Consider the following 23,202-nt stretch of genomic DNA (forward strand, 5'->3'; position numbering starts at 1 on the left):
AGAATTATATTACTTTAGACATGAATTCTAAAAGACTCTACTAGTTTCTTAATCTAATGCCATAATCCTTTTTGTGGTACCTCTGATAGCTATTCATCTAACCTTGACTTGAATCATTAATTCTGTAGTGATAAATCATTGCCTTATGGCACAGTCTTTAATTGTTGGACAGCTTCAGTTATTTGGAAGACCCCAAGTTTCAGTTTTGCTACTTGGCACTGAAGACTTTGAGGGTGACATTGTAATTTGAGAGGGATGAAGCCCATCAGTAGAAAGTATATTGATTTTGGGTCGAGTTGGGAGAAGATCATTCAATCTCTAGTTTTCTTTTGTTCAGTCATTTCAGTTGTGTCCAACTCTTTGTGACCCCATTTGGGCTTTTCTTGGCAAAGATGCTGGAGTGGTTTGCCATTTCCTTCTTCAGCTCATTTTACAGATGAGGAACTTGTCAATCTCTAGTATCCAGAGTTAATGGACTTGGTTGCCAGTTTACAGATAGTCTATCTTCTGTGTGATATTGGGTAAGTTATTTAACTTTTCTTAGCCTGTAAAATGAGAGGGTTGGACTAAATAAACTCTAGAAGAACTAGATGATTCCTTGTAATTCTAAAACACTTAGTGATTCTGGGATATGATTGTTCTGTAAATTAAATATTTGTCCTTGGCCACACAGTGAATGGCAACAGATTGCCCTTAGCATGTTTACTTCTAGTACTGTGGTTCTCTCATTTGGATTAGAAATTTATTCTCAAGTGTAATTGTGAAATGTGCATGTAGTCTTATCACACAACTAGTCTTAAAGCAGAATAAGTTGCCACATAATTGGTTCTATTCTGTTATTTATGAAAGAAATAGTTAATGATATCAGTGATTAGACAATTGTTCAGTGTTAACACAAAATATTTGCTTTACAATGAGTTGGTTGCTCTCTCTGCAAATGTTTGTCTTATTTAAAAAGAACCTTAATTTAAAAAATGTTAATAGGGTGTGTGTGTGTGTGTGTGTGTGTGTGTGAGACTTTACTTTTACTAATGGGAGGGAACATGCTTTAACTTAAACTTCTATTTCTAGGGACTCTCTCAGTTCTTGGCATATAATAATATGTTAATACATTTTTCATTTTAATTTGTTGACTGTTAATTCTATATTGAAAAGCATAGGATTTAATGTGACAGAATAATTGATGTTAACTTTCATGTAAGGCAGCCAGCTGGTGCAGTGGAGAGAATGCTGGTTCTGGAGTAAGGAAGATCTGAGTTCAAGATTTAGCCTCAGATACTTCCTGACTATGTGGCTCTGGGAGGGTCACATCTCTTTACTACGTTTCCTCAACTGTAGAATGGACATGATAACAGCACTTAGTTTGTAGTGATGTGAGGGTCAAATGAAGTAATATTTGTAAAGAATGTAGCACAGTGTGAATGACACTCACCAGCACTGTAGAATGCTTATTCCTTTTCCTTCCCTCTTCTTATATTACCTGAACCCTTAAGTTTGTTGAAATCAAAGATTTTTCTCCCCAGTGCCTGGCATAAAAGGCTCTTAAATACTTGTGGAAATGAATTGGGCACAAAATGTTGTTCAGTTGTCTTCAGTCATCTTTGACTCTTTGTGACCCCATTTTGGGGTTTTATTGACAAATAGTGGAGTGGTTTGTCATCTCCTCCTTCAGATTACTCATGAGAAAACTGAGGTAACTTGCCTCACTCAGCTAGTAAATCTGAGGCTGGATGTGAACTCTGGCATTCAATCCCGAACACTCCTGGCTGCCTCTTCTGTGTGGGTGATTGTTGACTTGGCTCTACTAGACTGCCCTCTTATCTGAAGATCCCAAAGATTTCCTGCTGAAATATAGTAACCAATGAATTAATGTTTTCTAGAGACATAAAACCATGAAAGCAGCCATCCATTGTACCACTAAAGTCAGACTCTGAGAAGAGGAGGTCAGAGCTGAAAACTGTCGCTGGACTGAACACCCATTTCTTTCATGGCTGGGTTGAAATAGGGCCATCTTTCACAGTTTGTAAAATTGGTTGGCAGCTGATGGGTAGCACACCAACCTAGCACTACTTTAAGGTGTAGGTTGACTCACTTGGCTTTTATTAAATGCAGCATGTATCCTCTTTTTCCTTCCTTGTTCTCTCTTCCACAGGGGATCAGTGTGTGGGCCTTAATAGCGACGATCATACTTCTCTCCAACAGTATGAGTGACATTCAGAGGCTGATAACGTGTTTCAAGAGGCCTGCTTCCCCGGTGACCATATTAGACATCATGGAGACTCTGTACTGTATGGCGGTACTGCTGCATGCCATGAGAGAGAAGGGGATTAAGATTAGTAACAGGTGAAAAACAAATTGGGGAGAGAGGGAAAGGAGGGAGGAATTAAATTCCATTTTTTAAAATGATAGCTTTTTATTTACAAGATATAGGTAATTTTTTTAGCACTGACAATTGCAAAACCTTTTGTTCCAACTTTTCCCCTCCTTCCCCCACCCCCTCCCCCAGATGGCAGGTTGACCAACAAATATATGTTAAATATGTTTAAGTATAAGTTAAATACAATATATGTATACATGTCCATACAGTTGTTTTGCTATACAAAAAGAATCGGACTTTGAAATAGTGTACATTTAGCCTGTGAAGGAAATCCAAAATGCAGGTGAACAAAAATAGAGGGATTGGGAATTCTATCAATAGTTCTATGCGGTTCTGTACAGTTCTGTGCCATGTCCATCAGAATTGATCATCATGTAGTATTGCTGTTGAAGTATATAATAATCTGATCCTGCTCATTTCACTCAGCATTAGTTGATGTAAGTCTCTCCAGGCCTTTCTGTATTCATCCTGCTGGTCATTTCTTACAGAACAATAATATTCCACAATATTCATATACCACAATTTATTCAGCCATTCTCCAACTGATGGGCATCCATTCAGTTTCCAATTTCTGGCCACTACAAAGAGGGCTGCTACAAACATTCTTGCACATACAGGTCCTTAGGAATTAAATTCTAAAGCTGAGAGAAGCAAGTTTGTATGTTTGAAATTTTTCAGCCTTGTCTTTCATTTAGTGAAAGCCTTTTTAAAATTAGAACATCAGGAGATTTTAATTATTTTTCTTTTGACTGTGGTATAGTATACTAGACATGGGCCCAAAGATTGAAGAACAAGTTCTAGTTCTGACTTTTATTATATGACTTTGCCAAATCTGTCTCAGGTTATACATTTGTAAATAGAAAAACAGTATTTTTCCCTGCTGCAAGAGTATTACATGTCTTTTTCTCATTTTCATTTTTTTCCTATCTGCTGTCTCATATTTTATGTCTTCAGATACGCTTAGATCTGCCTAAAATCTTCATTTGATTATACTACCTCCTTAAATTGTTCTCTTGTATTTGTAACCTCTATCCTTTTACTGCCAGACTTCTGGGAGAAAATTATTTTATACTCATTGCTTCTTTTTTTTCTTACTATCTACTCATTTCCTAAAATTTACAATTTTTAAAATGAGGTTATCATACACAAATCTAGACATTTTAGTACTGTCATATTTGAGATTTAATGAAAGGATATAATCTGAGGCAGACCTCTGCCCAAGATAGCATTTATTAGTATGGTCATGCTGCCTATCAGTAAATGGTCAATGGATTACCTCCATTGTAGGTTTTGTGGAGTGTAGAACAGTATAGATGGCATCATGGGGATTAAAAGCAACATGATAAAAGTACAGAACTGAGGGACAGGAAACAATATGATTGATTGGACATTTAGTAATGGTGGCTAACCTTCCTTCTCTCATGAGATCAAGAAGTGCTCTTTGTTTGAGAATAGGGACTTAACCCTAAAAAGCAAACCAGACATTTTTTTTTTTTTTTTTTTTTTTTAAGGAAATATCTGACAGTGGAAGGGTTTTTTTCTTTTTTTAAAATTTCAGTAGTATTTAATTTTTCTAATTATATGTGAAGATAGTTTTCTGCATTCATTTTTGTAAGATTTTGAATTCCAGCTTTTTTTCTCCCTCTCTTACCTTCCTTCTTCCCAAGACAGAAAGCAAACTGATATAGGTTATACATGTACAATAATTTTAAACATATTTCCATATTAGTCATGTTGTAATAGTAAAATCTAAACAAAAAGGGGAAAAAAAACCTGAGAAAAAACAAAACAAAAGAAAAGGTGAAAATACTGTGCTTTGGATCCACATTCAATTTCCATAGTTCTTTCTCTGAATGAACATGGCATTTTCCATCCCAAGTCTATTGGAATTATTTTAGCTCACTGTATTGTTGAAAAGAGCTAAGTCTATCATAGTTGATCATCACATTATCTTGCTATTGCTGTGTACTATGTTCTCCTGATTCTGCTCACTTCATAAATCAGCCTACTCATTTCTTATAGAATAATAATATTCTATTACATTTATATGTCATAAGTGATGGGCTTCCCCTCAATTTCCAATTCCTTGCCACCACATAAAGAGATATTACAAACATTTTTGCACATGTGGGTTCTTTTCTCCCTTTTATAATTTCTTCGGGATACAGAACCAGTAGTGATACTGCTGGATCAAAAGATACAGTTTGATAGCCCTTTGGGCTAAAGTTACAAATTGTTTTCCAGAATGGTTGGATCATTTCACAACTTCACCAATAGTGCATTAGTGTCCTGGTTTTCCTACATCCCCTCCAGTATTTATCATTACCTTTTCCTGGCATCTTAGCCAGTCTGATTAGTGTGAGGTGGTACCTCAGAGTTGTTTTAATTTGCATTATTCTAATCAAGTGATTTAGAGCATTTTTCCATATGAATTTAGATAGCTTTAATTTCTCCATCAGAAAATTATCTGTTCATATCTTTTTGACCATTAACTGGAGAATGACTTGTATATAAATTTGACTCAGATTTTTATATATTTGAGAAATTATCAGAAATACTGTCTGTAAAACTTGTTTGCAGCTTTCTGCTTCCGATTTAATCGTGGCTACATTGGTTTTGTTTGTGCAAAATCTTTTTAATTGAATATAATCAGAATTATCCATTTGCATTTCATAATCAAATCAGATATCCTTGAAGGAGAGTTTTATTGATGGCTTATTAAAAATTTATTGAAATTTTTTATTTTCAAAACATATGCATTTTTTTTCAATATTGACCCTTGAAAAACCTTGTATTGCAACTTCCCCCCCCCTTCCCCTAGATGGCATATTATCCAATATATGTTAAACATGATAAAAATATTTGTTAAATCTAATATAGATATACATATTTATATAATTATCTTGCTGCACAAGAAAAATCAGATCAAACAGTAAAAAATAGAAATGAGAAAGCAAATTAAATTCAAGCACACTACGACAAAAAGAGTGAAAATGCTATGTTGTGATTACCGTCAGTTCCCATAGTTCTCTCTCTAGATGTAGATGGCTGTCATCATCACAAGATCATTGGGACAGGCCTGAATCTTCTCATTGTTGAAAAGAGCCATGTGATGCCTTTTTTGGGGGGGTACCTCTTTCACTTTTACTAATTCCAGTTCCTTTCTTGGAACAGCTCCTCCATTTAACCAAACAAGTATAGTCAATCAAAATAAGTCACTGCATTTATGTCTGAAAATGTTATTCTTTTTTCTTTTTAATAAAAATTTAAAAAGAAACTTCTCTTCCTCCTGTCTTCATTCCTTTACAACAAATGTTTTCCCCTCTGTACTCTTTTGAGAAAGCAAAAAACATAAAATGAAATCTTTTAACATAAATGCAGTCAGACAAAAAACCTCAAATTGAAAATGTCCAAAGAAATTAAGTCTTAATGTATGCCCTCACCTCCGATGACTCTTCTGGAATCATGGTTGGTCATCGTGATCATCAAAGTTCTTAAGTCTTTCAAAGTTTATTGTTTTTACAAAATTGTTATTGTATAGATTATCCTCTTATTTCTGCTTACTTCATTCTGCGTCATTTTAAATAAGTCCTCTCAGGTTTATCTGAAACCAAACCCATTCATTATTTCTTACAGCATGATAATATTTCCTCACATTGGACATTTCATAATTTGTTCAGCCATTCCCAAATTGATGAACATTTCCTCAGTTCCCAGTACTTTGCCACCATAGAGCTGCTATAAATATTTTTGTACATATGAGTCCTCTTTGCTTTGATCTCTGGGGTGACTTTTGGCCATAGTTCCAAATTTCTTTTAAGAATGACTAGATGAGTCCACAGTTTTATCAACAATACTTGCTTTTTTACAGCCCCTTCAGCATTTTTTATTTTCCTTTTTTGGCAACTTTGCCAATTTGAAGGGTTTGGGTTGAAGGAACTTTGTAATATCAGCTCTTGATGTATTTGAGGTGGTGATTACTACCCTTGCTTTTTTTTTTTTTCCTTTAAATTTCAACTAAATGTAATAGAATTTGTTCCAGTCCCTTATTTCAACTATATATTTGTGTCTTTCTTTTTCAAGTACATTTTACATACAACATATTTGTTTCTTTCTAAGTCATTCCACTGTCCTTCTATATTTATTTTCATTCTGTTGACATTCACATTTATGATGCCATCCTGTTCTTATATATTTTTCTTCTCTTTTTCTCCCAACCTGTCTTTCTAAAGAAGTTGGCAAGCAAGGTTTGTTAATGCTCTAGATTTGGTATAATCTGATTCTTTTCCCCTTTGCCTCTCTTCTTTTTCTCTCACTCTGGGCTCCATAACTGGTTCTTATCCTTTATTTTAAGCCTCTGTTCAAATTCCACCCTCCTTTAAAGTTTTTGTTTGTTTTTTTGTTTGTTTTATTCAAGATTAATCCTTTCCTCTTTCTTTATTCTCCTCTTTTCTTCCTATTTTTCTGTTGTGACATATATTTCTGTTTTAAACTGTATGTTTTTTCTCTCCTTTTACCAGTTTAGATAAATGAGGTTCATATGTCTCCCTATCCTCTCATTTATTTCTGCCTGTTAAAGTTATTGCCCACTTGCACCCTAATGATGTGAGATAATTTTTTTTCCATCTTTACTCTTTCTGTCTCCTCTCTTTTTAGTCCTTTTTCCTTCCCTTAACATTCTTCTTTTAAGTTCATAATATAATAGAACTACACTCAGACCTTGTGTCCAAATGAGTCATCTAAATAGACTCTATTGGGATTTCCTGATGGCCTTTTCTTAGGCTAAATGTTCCTTGGCATCCTTTTGTCCTACTTTTACCTGATTGATCCTCCTTAATTTTTTTTTTCTGGATTAGTAAGTATTTAAATAAGGGCCTATGTTAGGGCATAATAACAAAAATAAAAAATTTTTCTTTCAAAAAAATTTAAATTCTGTAATGGGAAGCAACAACAACAGACACATATTTAATAAATTAGAGAAAGGAGCTATACCTGTGATTTCGTTATTATAGGGAACTCCTGGATGAGGAAACCTTTATCAATGCAAGTCATTACCTCTCTACTAAATGAAGGGGGTTGCCTGGAGCACCATCTTCCCAGAGCCAGTTTGTTTAAGAAGCATATTCGAACTCCAGTCTTTTTTGTTCCTGGGATCAGGAATTTATATTATCTACCTTTTACACACATAACTATACAAAGTAAATGAGAGATAATAAGTGTATGTTTGTTGTTTGTAATATTTGCACCTGGATGTTAAGTCAAACTTTTTGGAAGGTGAAACATTTGATCTGAGTTTTGAAAGGAGACTTAGGAATCTGTAAGAGACAGAGATTAGTAAGTCAATGAATGTTAAATTAATCAGTTCCTGTGTGGTAGGCCCTAGGGATATGTTGGGTACTAGTTGTTAATGATGCAATGATGAGAATGAAATGGGCCTTGTTCCAGGAGCTTACTGAGGAAGGCCTGCCTGCCTGCTTGCCTGCCTGGCAGCCTGGGCTGGGGAGAGCACAATGTCATGTGCCAAAGATTGAATGGCTGAAATGTAGGCTGCAGGAAGAAGAGAGTGCACAGTAAGCCCAGTGCTAGATCCAAGTTGTGGAGCACCTGATGGAGAGGGGGGGCCTTCTTCTTGAAGGTGATAGACCCTGAAGGGTTTTAGTTGGGGGTTTGGTCAGATTTCTTCAGCTAGGTCCCTCATGTAGAGGTCGGACTGGAAACAGAGCAACTTGAGGCAAGAAAAAACATCCTCAGAATTTGAGCAGCGGTTATGAGAGTGGAAAGAAGGAGGAGTTTGAGTGATGTTGTAGTGGGGATTTATAAGACATGAGAAGTAACTGAATATGGACATTGAGGTAGTGTGTCAGGAGTCAAGGGCAGAATTGAAGTCTGGGTAACTAGGAGGATGGTGGGGTTTTTTCTTTTTCCTTCAATGATGATGTCATTTTTTTTCTAATTAATTAATTAATTTAGTTAATTTTTACAAAAATTTTATGCTTAGGTAATTTTCCAATATTGACAAGTGCAAAATCTTTTGTTTCATCTTTTCCCCTACTTTCCCCCACCCCTTCCTCCAGATGGCAAGTTGACAAATACATATTAAATATGTTAAAGTATAAGTTAAATACAATATATGTATACATGTCCATACAGTTGTTTTGCTGTACAAAAAGAATCGGACTTTGAAATAGTGTACAATTAGCCTGTAAAAGAAATAAAAAATGCAGGTGGACAAAATTAGAGGGATTGGGAATTCTATGTATGGTTCATAGTCATCCCCAGAGTTCTTTTGCTGGGTATAGCTGGTTCAGTTCATTACTGCTCTTTTGGAACTGATTTGATTCATCTCAATGTTGGAGAGGGCCACGTCCAGAATTGCTCATTATCTAGTATTGTTGTTGAAGTATGTAATGATCTCCTGGTCCTGCTCATTTCATTCAGCATCAGTTCATGTTAAGTCTCTCCAAGCCTCTCTGTATTTCTCCTGTTGGTCATTTCTTACAGAACAATAATATTCCATAACATTCATATACCACAGTTTATTCAGCCATTCTCCAATTGAGGGGCATCCACGTAGTTTCCAGTTTCTGGCCACCACAAAGAGGGCTGCCACAAACATTCTTGCACATACAGGTCCCTTTCCCTTCTTTAAGATCTCTTTGGGATATAAGCCCAGTAGTAGCACTGCTGGGTCAAAGGGTAGGCACAGTTTGATTCCTTTTTGGGCATAATTCCAAATTGCTCTCCAGAATGGCTGGATGTAGTCACAACTCCAGCAACAATGTATCAGTGTCCCAGTTTTCCCACATCCTCTCCAACATTGCGCATTATCTTTCCCTGTCATTCTAGCCACTCTGACAGGTGTGTAGTGATATCTCAGAGTTGTCTTAATTTGCATTTCTCTGATTAATAATGACTTGGAGCATCTTTTCATATGGCTAGAAATAGTTTCAATTTCTTTGTCTGAGAATTGTCTGTTCATATTCTTTGACTATTTATCAATTGGAGATTGGCTTGATTCAGTGATGGTGTTTTCAACAAATATAGGGATGTTTAGAAGGGAGTGAATTTTTTGTGAAGAGATAAGTTCTCTTTTGGACATGATTGAGATACCTATGATCCATCCAATTGAAAACTCCATAGGTCCTTTATGAGGTGACACTACAACTTGGGAGAGAACAGTGTTGGCACAAATCTGGGAGTTTAGAGATGTGAGCTGTTAAGATCATTCAGAATGTAAAAGCAAAAAGGGAACAGGATAAGAGTTTTAGGAGCACACACTCAGGAACAGATTCAGTATGACTGATAATCTAGCAAAGGAGATTTCTCTCTCCCTCATCCTCCCCAGTCATGATTCCTTAATGCCATTTTTTTTGAAGTTTTAAATTATAAGGTCTCAATATCTTGCAGTTGATATAGTTTCTTGCCTTTGAATAATGTAGACTACTTTAAACAGGGGATTTCATTTCTAAATACCTACTACATGTGTAGATGCATTTTAAGACCCATTGAAATAAAAGAATTGGAGGAAAGTCTAATAGGATTAGACTCATTTTGCATCCAATCTCTTTTCTAATACAGGTCCTTGTAACCTTTTGCTTGTTTAGACTAGTAATATTGACACTAGCCTCTTAAATGGCATCTCTGCCTTCTTTGCACTCCACTCTATCCTTCTCACATTTATCAAAACTTTTTTTTACTGTAAAGATAAGACCATGTCATTCACCTGCTTAGAAACTGTTAATGTTTCCCTGTTGCCTATAGAGGAAAACCTAAATACCTTCTCTGACTTTTGAAATCCATCCTGTCAATTCTCTGCTCATCTATATCTTTCTCTAAGAAGTCTTCTCTGATCACCTCAAGTAAAAAAAAAAAAGACTTCTTCTCCCTAAAGTTTTCTTAGAATATTTGCCTGGATAATTCTGTTTTTCCTTTCATCTTTTGCTTTGTATGAGGAGTAGTGTGAAAGTCTTATCCAAAATATCCTTCATTCCCTTTACCTTAAATTAGATTTTAAGCCCCTGGAAAGTAAGCTCTGCCATTTTTTTCATTGTTGTATCCCTATTGCCTAGCACAGAGCCTGAAATTCAACAAACAAGCTTTTATTAAACACTTGCTACAAAACAGTGCCAGCATCCCAAAAGTTTACATTGTACATAATGTTCATTTAATAAATATTTGATAAAATTGTTGAATTTGTTGCATTTTTAGGTATAACGTCTACATTTCAAATCTGTTTTATCATTGTTGTCTTATAGTGTCATAGTGTGTGTTCTTGTTACAATTCCTAAAGGGCTTCATTTGTTTAGTTTTCCCTTTCATGGTTTTTTTTTTTTTTTTTTTTTTTTCCTTTCATGGTTTTTAGATAAGAATAAATACATTGTTTCTAGCATTATACTTTTGGCCAGATTTTTTTTTGTTGTTGTTCAAATTTTTCAGATTTTTTTGGATAAATTTTTGTTTTATTCTGCTGTGTGTTTAATGTTTTTGTGGAGCATTTTGAAAATAGTACGTTTTTGGATCATAACTAAAAAAAAGAGTTAATATTAAGAAGTATTTTATAGAACTTTAAATCTTTTAGAGATCTTGGAGAGCCTATTTAGCTAGACTTGTTTTTTTCAGTAAGAAAGTTTAAGTTCAGAGGGGACCAATGACTTGCAAAATGGAGTCATAGGATCCAGGTCTTCTGGCTCCCAGACTTGAATAAATCAATTAATTGATTATGTCTTTTTTTTTTTTTTTTTTTTTTTAACCAGGATTTATTACAACATCTCCTGTTGCCTATACCTCCAAGAGAATTCAAGATTTCAGGCAATTGGGGTCAAAGAGGAAACCCCCACTATGCAAGGGTAAATATTTTTTTCATATTGAAAGGATTTTAATGTCAGTATATGTTCATAAGCCCCCTGCCTATCTGCTTTTTTTTTTTCTTTTTCTTTTTTCTTTTCTTTTTTTTTTTTTTTTTTTTGTTGTTGTTGTGGAAAATCTGTATATGTTGTTATTTTCAATCCCTTCCTTTTTTAGTTTTTCTCTATTGATTTCAGGAAGAAAGTGATCATTCAGTTAACACATGAACAGAAAAAAATCCTGAACCACGAGATCAAACCTCTCCAAGTGGTGAAAATTATGGCTTTTGCAGGTTAGAGAATTTGCTTTCCAATCTTCCCTTTCTGCCCCACCCATGCCTTCTAAGTTTAGGTATGCAGTCAGTATGTATTCTGTACTCTCTTTTATGAGGAAGACCGAGATCTGTGTGAATGGATTTGTAATTCGTAGATAGTCTCATTGTTAGTTGTGGGGTGGGGGTCTGTATTTAAGACTGATCTGTTCTCTCCATTTCATTTTTGGTTTCCAGTCTTAATGATCTGGGGTAAGTTAACACTGATAGATCTGATTCTTCTAATGTGGTGATATTCACAGAAATCAAATTTATGAAAGTAGATGAGCAATTTATTTACCTTTTTTTATCTTACATTTTCAATTTCTTTTTGTTCACTTGCTATTTTGCTGTCCCTTCTTTGGATGTACCCCTTTCTAAACTCTACCACTTAAGAGTCCCTAACTTCTTTAAAGTCTTATCTCTTATCAAAATTCCTTTTCAAGGCCTTTTTTTGTGCTTTATAGTTGTTAAGTTCTCTCTCTGCTAAAATAACTATATTTATCTGTTATACATGCCCTCAATACAATGTAAACTCTATTCAGGGTTGTGCTGGATCTGCTTTTAGACAGTAGTTAAATTTTTAGAGTGAGTATTTATACCATGGACATTGGAAAATGCTACATATCAGAGCTTGATTTATTGTATTGCTGATTTTGTAGACTTAAGGTGGTGATTTTTTTTTTTTTAGCACTTTCTTCAGTTTCCTATTTTCCCTTTTTGTTTATTGTTAGATTTATCCAAAACTGAGACATTGAAGTCTCTTTTCACAGTTGTGTTGTGTTACTTTCTGTGTCTTTTTGTGACTTAGATAATATTTTCTTTATAAATTTGGATGCTGTTTATTACTGATATTGGCCTGTTATCTGTGATTCCTTTCAGCATATTTTCCTTGTCTTTCCCTTTTTATTTTTTTTTTTTTTTGAATGCTTATTTTTACTTTGTCAGATAGCAAGTTTGTAATTCCTACTTTTTTGCTGCTTTGTCAATTTTTTTTTCTTTTTATTCCCTGGTTTTATCTTGTGTATGTCTTTTGGTTTTTAAATATGTTTTTTATAAGCATCATGTTTTGTATGATTTTGTTTTCTTATCCAATCTGTCACTCTTTTTCATTTTATTGGATCGTTTAATCCACTAACATTTTCCTTCATTTGTTTCTTAATATATTTTCCCACCCAAAGTTTTTTTTGTTTTTTTTTTTTTTGTTTTTGTTTTTTTTTCTTTTCTGCTATAAGCATAGTACTATATTCCTTCAGTTACTTTTTTTCTTCTTGGCTCTTTTTCTCCTGATTTTCTTCTTGTTTGTAATCTCTTTTTCTTTAGAGTGTTCCTAATTAGTTTCTTTTTCTCTCTTGCTTTTATCTGTTTATATAATTTTTCCTCACTTTTTTCCTTTTAGTCAAGTAGATTTCTCCTATTCTCTCTTCCCTTCAACTTGTGCTGTTCGTTTTTTTAATTTCTTTTTTTTTTTGTGCTCCTTTCCAAAAAGAATTTTTCTTATTCATTATTACCTATCCTCTTTTTCTATCTACTTTAGACTCTTATCCTCTGATTCATGACTTCTATAATAATTTGGTCTCTCTATTGTCTGTATGCCTCTTGTAATCATAATGGCCAAAGTAGTAATTCCCGGCTTTTACCTCTAAGTAGTTTTGCCCCTTTTACATAGAGCTGGCCCCATGGTTCCCCTTTTCTGTTGTGCTTCACCCTTAAAACAGTGCTGCTTACTGTAGGTGTCAGAGGAGACTGGCCTATGAGAGGGCTCCTCTCCCTTCACATCGCCCTTCATCTGTCACATGATTACACTGCCCACTGCTTATCTTTACCCTCTGCCAGTTACTTTTTTTCCTCCCTTTGCCTCAAAACCTCTTAGTCTATGCTTTCCCACCCCTCCAGGTGCCAGCTACTCAAAGGAGTTCTAGCTTCCCCCTTCTGAGGTGGGAAGTATGGACTTTTCAAGCATCATATCTTCCCAGACAACACCTAGTACAAGGTCCCCATTTCCTTTCACTGACTTATTTTATTTTTAAACCCATAAGAGCATTCGTTAATGAAACAAGATGGGACATCTTGTTTTTGGAACATCCAGAAGACCAATGTCACTGGATAAAAAACTATGTATTAGGGAGTAAGATAATAAAAACTGTGTGTGTGTGTGGGGGGGAGCAGTGGATTATGAAGGGTTTTCAATCTCAGAGCATTTTGTGTTTGCTCCCGGAGGCAATAGGAAGCCACTGTGATTTATCTAGTAGAGGGTGATATAATCAGACCTGCATTGTAGGAATATCACTTTGGTAGCTGAATGGAGCATGTCTTGGGATGAGAGAGCCTGGAGGCAGATCCACCAACAGACTCTTGTTAAAGTCCTGGCATCAGGAGTCAGATGGCTTTGGCAACAGCGTGGGGAAGTAGGGAGAAGTCCGTGGATTAACTTAGCTGGTGTTAACTTTACTGGAAAGATAGGAGGGGAGAAGGATTTATGGGAAGAATGAGTACTGTTTTAGACATATTAAGTTTAAGATGTTTCCTGAACATCCACTTTGAAATACCTGAAAGGCAGTTGGAAATGTGAGATGGGAAGTAAGCTTTGAAATTCAGGCCACATAGGTAGATTTGGAAATCATCAGCAGAGAGATGGAACTTTAGTCCATGGGATGAGATAGATCACCAAGTGATATAGCAGGGACTGAAGGCTACATGGTGAGAAGGTGTGATCTTGAGAAGGATCTAGCAATGGAGACAGAAGAAATAATCAGAGAAAGAGGGAGTTCATGGCAAAGTACCTCAGTTTTCATTGGGTTCTCAGTTGAGAGAGTGGAGGGAGGGACAGGAACTATTAGGAAGTTTGAGGAGGAATTCAGTAATGTGTTGTGATAAGTCTGCCATTGAGAGAAACTGAAACACAAAAGTGTGAGATAATCTATTAACAAAGCTAGCAATTATAAATCATAGAGGCAGTGATGCCTCAGTGATCAAAGACTCTCCTTGGCAGTTAGAGCAGGCTCAATCTCAGTTGTGTGCATTGTCTCCTCTCTAGTCGCTTGCAAACATTTCTGCCAAGGCTTATACAAAATAAAATAAATACAAAGCTAAACCTAGAAATTGGTTGTAGTGATGACTGCTGTGATGATCAAAACAACTTTTAATCAGTTGATAATCGATTTCACAATTTACCCTTTGATTCTTAACTGCTGTTTTATATTTGTAGTTTGAAAAACACATTTACCCTTCTCTTTTTCAAAGTGTACTTTTTCGGTTTTAGAAAACGTCCTTTCAGTTCCATATTCTACTGGGTATTCGGGATTTGTGGTTTTGATTAATATTTTAGTTTTGGAAAATTTGACTTCTAGCAAGGTCAGATATCCTTGTTTCATAATAATTTCCAGTCAAAGCCAGTAAAATAACCATTACAATGCGTGAGAAGGGCACACCTTATTTTACTAAAAATGGACAAAATGATCAGTAAAAACAATTATCCATAGGTTATGGAGGTGTTGGGGTTGTCAGGACTGTAGTTGTAAGACCTGTTGTGGCTGCAGTAGTCATGTTTTTGTGAATTGGTTCATATAATTTTGTCTATAATTTTTGAGGAGTAACTACTAACAGACTATTGAAATAAGAGAGGAGGTATTAGGGACAAAAGACTTAAGGAAACACATCTGTCTTAGAGGTCTGTGTTGAAGTCCCCAAAAAGTGACATAAGCCACAATACCACCTGGATCAGCATTATTTTTTTTTAAATTTTTATAATTATAACATTTTTTTTTTTGACAGTACATATGCATAGGGTTTTTTTTTTTTTTTTTTTTTAAACAACATTATCCCTTGTACTCCCTTCTGTTCCCGAAATTTTCCCCTCCTTCCCTCCACCCCCTCCCCTAGATGGCAGGCATTCCCATACATATTAAATATCTTATAGTATATCCCAGGTACAATATATATGTGCAGAACCGAATTTTGTTGTTGTTGCAAAGGAAGAATTGTATTCTGAAGGTAAAAATGATCTGGGAAGAAAAACAAAAACAAAATAATAATAATGCTCACAGTTTATACTCATTTCCCAGTATTCCTTTTCTGGATGTAGCTGATTCTGTTCATCATTGATCAATTGGAATGGGATTAGCTCTTCCCTATGTTGAAGATATCCACTCTGGATCAGCATTTTGATAACATTACATTATTAGGACTACAAAAAAAGAACTATTAGGACACCAACTGATATAAGTTAGAACAAATGAATGGCAACCCTAATAGAAAGGAAGTGAAAATGGAGATGGGAAGAAAGATTGGCTATCTGAAGCTCAAGTGTTTCACTAGTGGGAAGCACTATTGGCTCTTATGTTTGGAGACTTTATGGCCTTATTGATGAAATTGCAGGAGATGTTGACTTTCTCCTTGGCAAATCTGGTATAGGAGAGATTAAGAAGAAGTCCTCTACATACTGGATCAAAGTGGAACCTTTTAAAACAATGGAAGCTAGTTCTTTTTGTAATGACTTGGGGAAAAAAGATGGAGCTTTCTATAAACTCTTTAGGAGTCCAGGTCCACTGTGTATTTTCACAGATGAAGGCCCACTAGTATTGGGAATCTGAGCAGATGGGGTACTAAAGAGGGTATAACATAAATCTGTCGAGCAAAACAGGTAGCCTCACAAGACATAGAGTTGGGGTAGGTATAGGTATGAGATAGGCATTAACAACACACAAATCCTGGACAAAATGATAGACAGGTGTGCTACCTAGGCCTGGATTTGTTTTTTTACAGGTAGAATGGGAGTGTTAGAGTGATCTACATGGTATTACACTAGTTTGTTCCTTAAGGGAATCAATAAAAGAGTTGATTTTTTTTCAATTGCTTCTCAAGATAAAAGGTATTGAGATGTGGATAGTGGGGTCTCTTCTTGGTAGAATTGTAATTGGGATAGCAGATTTTATTTTATTTTATTTTAATTTTATTTTTTATTACAACTTTTTATATACAAAACATATGCATGGGTAATTTTTCCACATTGACCTTTGCAAAACCTTCTCTTCCAACTTTTCCCCTCCTTCCCCCCACCCTCTCCCCTAGATGGAAGGTAGTCCGATACATGTTAAATATGTTAAGTGTATGTTAAATACAACATGTATACATATTTATATAGTTATCTTATTGCACAGGAATGATTTAGATTTCGGATTTAGAAGGAAGGTAAAAATAACTTGAGAAGACAAAAAACAAAAATGCAGGCAAACAATAACAGAAAGAGTGGACATGTGGTCCGTACTCATTTCCCAGTATTCTTTCTCTGAGTGTAGCTGGTTCTGTTCATTACAGATCAATTGAGACTGATTTGGATCCTCCTATTGTTGAAGAGAGCCACGTCCATCAGAATTGATCATTATGTAGTATTGTTGTTGCCGTTGTATAATGATCTCCTGGTTCTGCTCATTTCACATCTCTAACATTCATCATTATCTTTTCCTGCTGTCTTAGCCAATCTAAGAGGTGTGTATCTCAGAATTGTCTTAATTTGCATTTCTCTATCAACAATGATTTGGAACACCTTTTCATATAAGTAGAAATGGTTTTAATTTCTTCATCTGATAATTGTCTGTTCATTTCCTTTGACTATTTATCAATTGGAGAATGGCTTATAAAATTAAGAGTCAATTCCTCTATATATTTTGGAGATGAGGCCTTTGTCAGAACCTTTAGCTGTAAAACTGTTTTCCCAGTTTATTTTAAAAGTCCTATATTAAAGGATGAATTAGCCCATAGAGGGTCAGGAATATCTGGTAGAAAATTTTTACGTAGCATGAGACTAATCTGGGAATAAGAGAACAAAACCATCATCATACAAAGATCAGTTAATACAGAGATCATGGAAATTAGAATCTTTACAGAATTGAGAAGATGGATAATTACCAAAAAGACAAGAAGTTTACACAGAAAATTCACCCTAACAGATGAACAGGCACCTTAGACATTAATAAAAAAGAATGTAGTACTGAAAGAGTACACACATAGTGACAGTTTGTAGTGATTAACATAGGAACATTTTGGGGTGTTCCCTTAATTCCTACAAGTGTTCAAAATCTGGTAGGAATATACTGAAAACTTGGTATTGGATTTAAGATTGAATTAGAGGCACCAGCATCAATCAGAGAATAAGAAGAAACATTCCTAACCTCAGGAGTAACATGGAGAGAGGCAAAGACATGGATAATGGGCAAGGATTTACAATCCAGAAAAAAGAGATATTCACTATCATCCATAGTCCCTGACTTTCCCTTTCATGCTAAAGGTTCTCTTAGGAGTCTTTATAATTCTCTCAGGGGTCTTGCAAACTCATCTCTCGAAAGTCTGGCAAACTCAACATTATTTGGGAAACAAGGAGTACCAAAGTTGTCTCTACTTTGAAAACAGATGACACACTATTGCTTGACCATCTCTTCTAAAATATCTCCTTTTATGGCAACAAAAATATACAATTATTGAACAAGTTCTGGTATGTCAGTGTAAGGGAATACTATTGTCCTATACGAAATGATGAGCAGGTAGCTGGAAAGAGTTTACACAAACTGATGCTGAATGAAGTGAGCAGAACCAGGAGAACTTTGTACACAGTAACAGCAACATAGTGTTATGATCAACTATGATGAATTTTGCTCTTCTCAGAAATAGTGATCCAAGAGAGTTCCAAGATAACTTTTTGGAAATTACTATCCACATCCAGAAAAAGAAATATGGAATCTAAATGTAAATGCTTTTTATTTTTAAAAATTTGTTTTTTGTTTTTTCTTTCTCAAGTTTCCCCCTTTAGTTCTGATTCTTCTTTCATAACATGACTAATATAGAAATATATTTATTGTGATGGTACATATATACCCTGTATCTGATTGCTTGCTTTCTTAGAGAGGGAAGGGAAGGAGGGAGAAAAATTTGGAACTCAAAATCTTACAAAGATGAATGTTGAAAAATATATAATTTGGGGCAGCTAGGGGGCGAAGTGGATAGAGCACCAGCCTTGAATTCAGGAGGACCCGAGTTCAAATTTGATCTCAGACACTTAACACTTCCTAGCTGTGTGACCCTGGGCAAGTCACTTAACCCCAACCTCAGGAAAAAAAAAAGAAAGATATATAATTGGACAAAAAAATACTCTTAAGTGAAAAAAAATATCATCTCATGAGATGAAATCAAGATTGTTTTGGTAATTGTTAAAAAGGATGGAGCTTCCTTTTTGGGTTTTTCCTTTGAGGCCTTTTCATCTTTGTCCCTACCCTCATATACATACTGAATGATGGCTTTGAGCTGACTTGGGTTTGTTTGTTTGTTTGCTTATTTGTTTGTTTTTTCATGCCATCCCCGGCAGGTTTTGTGAAAAAAATGACAAATATTTTTATGAAATTCATTTAACAAAAGCTGAATTAACTGTTCTGTCATCTCTAGGGTTAAGTTGATCTAAACCAGCATATATTTGCACTTTTATATAGTTTGCTTATAAAAGCAGTTGGGAGTTTTGTTATCTTCTTGGATAGTTCCTGAAACTTACACCAGTTCTTTGGAGATGCTGCACAGTTATCCATGGCTGTATCCAAAGTGTCCCTAGCTTGTGTCGACTGAGCAAAATCATCTAGGTCATCAGGATCCCTGAGTGGGTCTTGTAAGGGCCAATTGGTAAGATTTTCCTGTCTGTGGGACATAAGCTTGTAGGAGTCTGTTGTATTTATTTTATATATTTATATATAGTATAACAATTTGCAGTCTCCAGGTGAAAGTAAAATGTCCATTAAATTTCCAATGGTATCATACCTCTAAGAGTCTAGAATTGATTAATAGCAGCTGCAGAATGCTCATTAAATTTGGGGGTGCACTTTCTCCAGGTGGCAAAATCAGAGGTACTTAAAAGGGTTATGATTTCTAGCAATAGCTAAACTTCTATTAGTGATATCCAGAAGAAGCTTGTCTTGAAGGGGAAAATGTCAGAAGATTAGTTGTTCCCTAGGGGAACCACAAGAAGTCTGATTATTAGTTAGGTCCTTGAAGAGGTACTAAGCCAGTAGGCCTTTCTCTATTCACAGGTGGAGTAAAATTCTTTTAAATAAAAAAATAAATTAGAGGAGCAAATGAAGAAGGCGCAAGAGGAGGAGGAGGAGGCTGAGTGGAAGGAGGATAGGATAGAATAAGAGAGAAGAAGGCTTTTTGTTACTGTAGACAAGATTTGTAAGAGATACCAGCAGAACTAATAATTCACTTGATACAGGTTTTCAGGAGCCAATCTCAATTTACCACAATATAATAATACAGAGTCATATGTTGTCCAGAATAGCTCATCAGCTGAGCCCCTAGCAGTTTTTGACTAACTTTGACTTAGTTTATTTAACAGCTTATCCTTTTGTTATCTGCAGCTAAACTGGCAGGTTACCTCCACTCCCAAGATTTCAGTCACTTTTCCTAGAGGGTCACGGGAAGAATACTGATTCCTACTCCCATTGTCACCCTTTAAAGGGACAGTAAATGGGAAATCATTTGCAGATTATCACAAGTGGCCCTGGAGAAGATTAAATAAGGAAGATGGCCATAAGTGACCCTATAGCGATATACTTATAGAGTGTCTCCCAGTCCTAGCTACAGACTTGTTACTTAAAAATGCAGTCCTTAAGATTGGCAAACCTTCCCAAGGTTTCTTCCCTCAGGAATTCCAATACTCTTTGGAACACTTTATTATAGTTCCTCCTGTGTTTTCTAATAGGTGATATTTTGCACCCATCTTGTATTATTTGATTTTTCTTTTGTATTTGAACATCTTTTTCCTGATTGCTTCCCAAACTTTTTCTTTTTCTTTTTTCTTTTTTTCCTGAATTGAGTTATTAAGTTTAACTATTATGGGTCTTGGAGTTTGTAATCTAGGTTTTTTTGTTTTTTTGTTTTCCTGCAGAGAATTAGTTCTTTCAATTGAAATTCCTTTTTTTAATATTTAGAAATTTTAGGCAGTTCTGTTATTTCATGCTTCATGGTGTTAAGGATTTTTGTTATTTATGTTCTTTTGTGAGATCTGTGTGATCTGTCTTCAAGATGTGTTTTGCTTGTGTAATGAGCATATTATTTTCTTTTAATGCGACCTTTTTGCTTTTCTTTGAAATTAACCTCGTCTGTATATTTGCATTCTTAATATTTGTATTTGTAGGTTCTCTCTTTTGTTTCTTTGGTGAGTTTTTAGTGTTGATTCTAGTTTTTCATTCTGCTTATATTTTTGCAATACATTCTGCTCTCATAATTAAAGTGTTGTGGTTCCATGTTCTCTCAAATTTTATAGGGTTCTTTGCCTTATCAAGTATAGGATCATTTTTCTTTGTTTTTCAGTATTCATTGATATATAAACTCATTTTCTAGATTTAGAGGCTTTATTTCCTTCTACTGTTGATGTTTTTAAGTTCTTTGGATTATCTTCTTCCTGAGTTTGTTTTCCCTATCATTTTCCCCGATTACAAAGTTTATTACTGATTCCTCTGATGATGGGTTCCTTGGGTATAGTCAAAGCTGGTCCCAGTTGGACTTGGCTTAGTGGATTGTTGCACAGATTCCCAGCTATATCCAGTTTTTCCCCCCAGTCCCTCTTTAGATTAGTTCTCGAGGCCTAGTATCAACACTTCACAGAGCTGTCCCACAGGGGCTTGGAATTGTCTTTCCTCCTGCCCCACCAGGTAATTCAGAGATACCAAAGCTCTGTCTTAGCCTAGGTTCCTTTATCCTTTCTTTGGGAGGTGGGGGAGAGGTACTAAGTGAGCTTAGGATCGGTGAGTGTCCTTCCTTCTCTGTGTGGGTGTGATTTTTTTTTAAAAACCTTCCTTTGGTTTCCTAGACCTTCCTAGACCATGAAGATTACTGTTTTGGAGAAGTTGGGAAAGGTCAGGAGGATTAGAGACAGTGTCCTCCAATTTGTTGTTCCCTGGAAAAGCTATTAATAGGGGCAGCTAGATGGTGGAGTGGATCGAGCACCAGCCCTGAAGTCAGGAGGACCTGAATTCAACTTTGATTTCAGACACCTAGATGTGTGACTCTGGGCAAGTCACTTACCCCCAATTGCCTGGGGGGTAGGAATAGTGCAGATTAAACTTAAAAGTGTATTGGCATTTTATTGAGTTGTGGCTCTCTTCCTCCTCCTACTCCTCCCACACATGTCATTCCCCCCTCTTTGTCCCACCAATCTAGTCCACACAGAACATCTGGGGAGGGTCAACCTTCAAACAAGTTAATAGGGAACTTTCCAATTGGCAATTAGTCTCACGTGCTTAATTATCCAAGTCCATTGCTCTGTTCTAGCCCTTTACAATTTGTGAATTGGGTTAAGTAGCTAAAGCAGAGCTTCTTAAGCTGAATGTGAGTTTGTCAAATGTTCTGTCTTGCAGTATCAGATATTCCACCAAAATTTAATTCTTTATGTAAAAATAAATAAGTACATCCATCTCATTAATATGAAAATTTCTTTAATAAATCATACAATTTTTTATATATATATATATGTATATATATATATACACACACACACACACACACACACACACACACCAAAGAATTGTTTTAAAATAAATTTCTTTATGATTTTTTTTGTTAATCAGTAAATGTTTATTTGTATACCTGTTTTACATACCTATATACCTGGGGTCACATAAAAATTTCTTGGGCAAAAAGGTCACTGGCAGAAAAAGTTTAAGAAGTCCTGAGCTTAAGTACCTGTAAGATTCCTAAGGATTAATATTTTATGAATCTGCAAAAAGAACAGACTTTCAGGCATTTTTTGATGCAGAATTTTCAGATTAACTTAAAAGTATTATACATAAAAAAGATGTTTCTGACCATTTCCTGCAGAGCACCTTTATATTGTGGAAATTCAAATAAATTTTGATTTGAATTGATAGTTAAGTGTAATTAATAGTGCAGTGAACTATTTTTTGAAGTATAATCCCTTTTTTTCCTCACAGTCAGATGTATGCAAAATTTTCTCTTGGTTTCTAGGCACTGGAAAGACCTCAACTCTTGTCAAATATGCTGAGAAGTGGTCTGAGAAAAAATTTCTTTATGTGGCATTCAACAAGAGTGTTGCAAAGCAGGCTGAAAACATGTTCCCAAGCAATGTTACCTGTAAAACTTTTCACTCCATGGCCTTCAGAGACAAAGGGAGGCTGTATGTATTGTCACTACTACTATTCTTTTTACAGATTGTTACTATCTTGTATGTGTGTGTGTGTGTTCTTTGTATATTTAACATACAAACATATATAAAACATACATAATTTCTGATATGTATATATGACATTTATGATAATGAGCCACATCCTACTATGGTAGTAAGTGGAAGGTTTGAAATCATTGTCATTATTAACAAGTAAAGAATAGAGGATGAGACATTCAGTAACTCACCATCTCGATCCTCTTACATTTTGAATAGCAATAACAAAATTTACTCAGATTTTCTCACAGCGCAAGGAACATAAGCCATATCATCTTCCCCTCCTACTTGTAAGCTGCCTGAACTTAACCTTTAGTGAAATATGAGGACATCAAAATGTAGCGAGATCTATGAAAGACACATATCTTCAATACTTTACATTATTAGGGATCTGTCTGTGGACTTCATGTTTCTTGCCTGAGAATCAGTTTATCTTCAGCGACAAATTTATCATCA

At 35.3% G+C, this 23,202-nt stretch overlaps 1 protein-coding gene across 5 annotated transcripts in view; it reads left to right on the plus strand.

Moving 5' to 3' along the window:
• FBH1 (F-box DNA helicase 1) overlaps positions 1-23,202 on the plus strand; it is an 83,373-nt gene that overhangs the window by 25,443 nt on the left and 34,728 nt on the right. For all 5 annotated transcript variants that reach the window (XM_074269434.1, XM_074269433.1, XM_074269430.1 and 2 more), the window contains 4 exons: positions 2,153-2,343; positions 11,131-11,223; positions 11,419-11,513; positions 22,533-22,701. In XM_074269434.1, the coding sequence (XP_074125535.1) occupies positions 2,153-2,343; positions 11,131-11,223; positions 11,419-11,513; positions 22,533-22,701 (548 nt within the window). The remainder of the gene's footprint in view (positions 1-2,152; positions 2,344-11,130; positions 11,224-11,418; positions 11,514-22,532; positions 22,702-23,202) is intronic.

The sequence above is a fragment of the Sminthopsis crassicaudata genome, chromosome 5 (assembly GCF_048593235.1).
Source record: "Sminthopsis crassicaudata isolate SCR6 chromosome 5, ASM4859323v1, whole genome shotgun sequence".
NCBI classification, from domain to species: domain Eukaryota; kingdom Metazoa; phylum Chordata; class Mammalia; order Dasyuromorphia; family Dasyuridae; genus Sminthopsis; species Sminthopsis crassicaudata.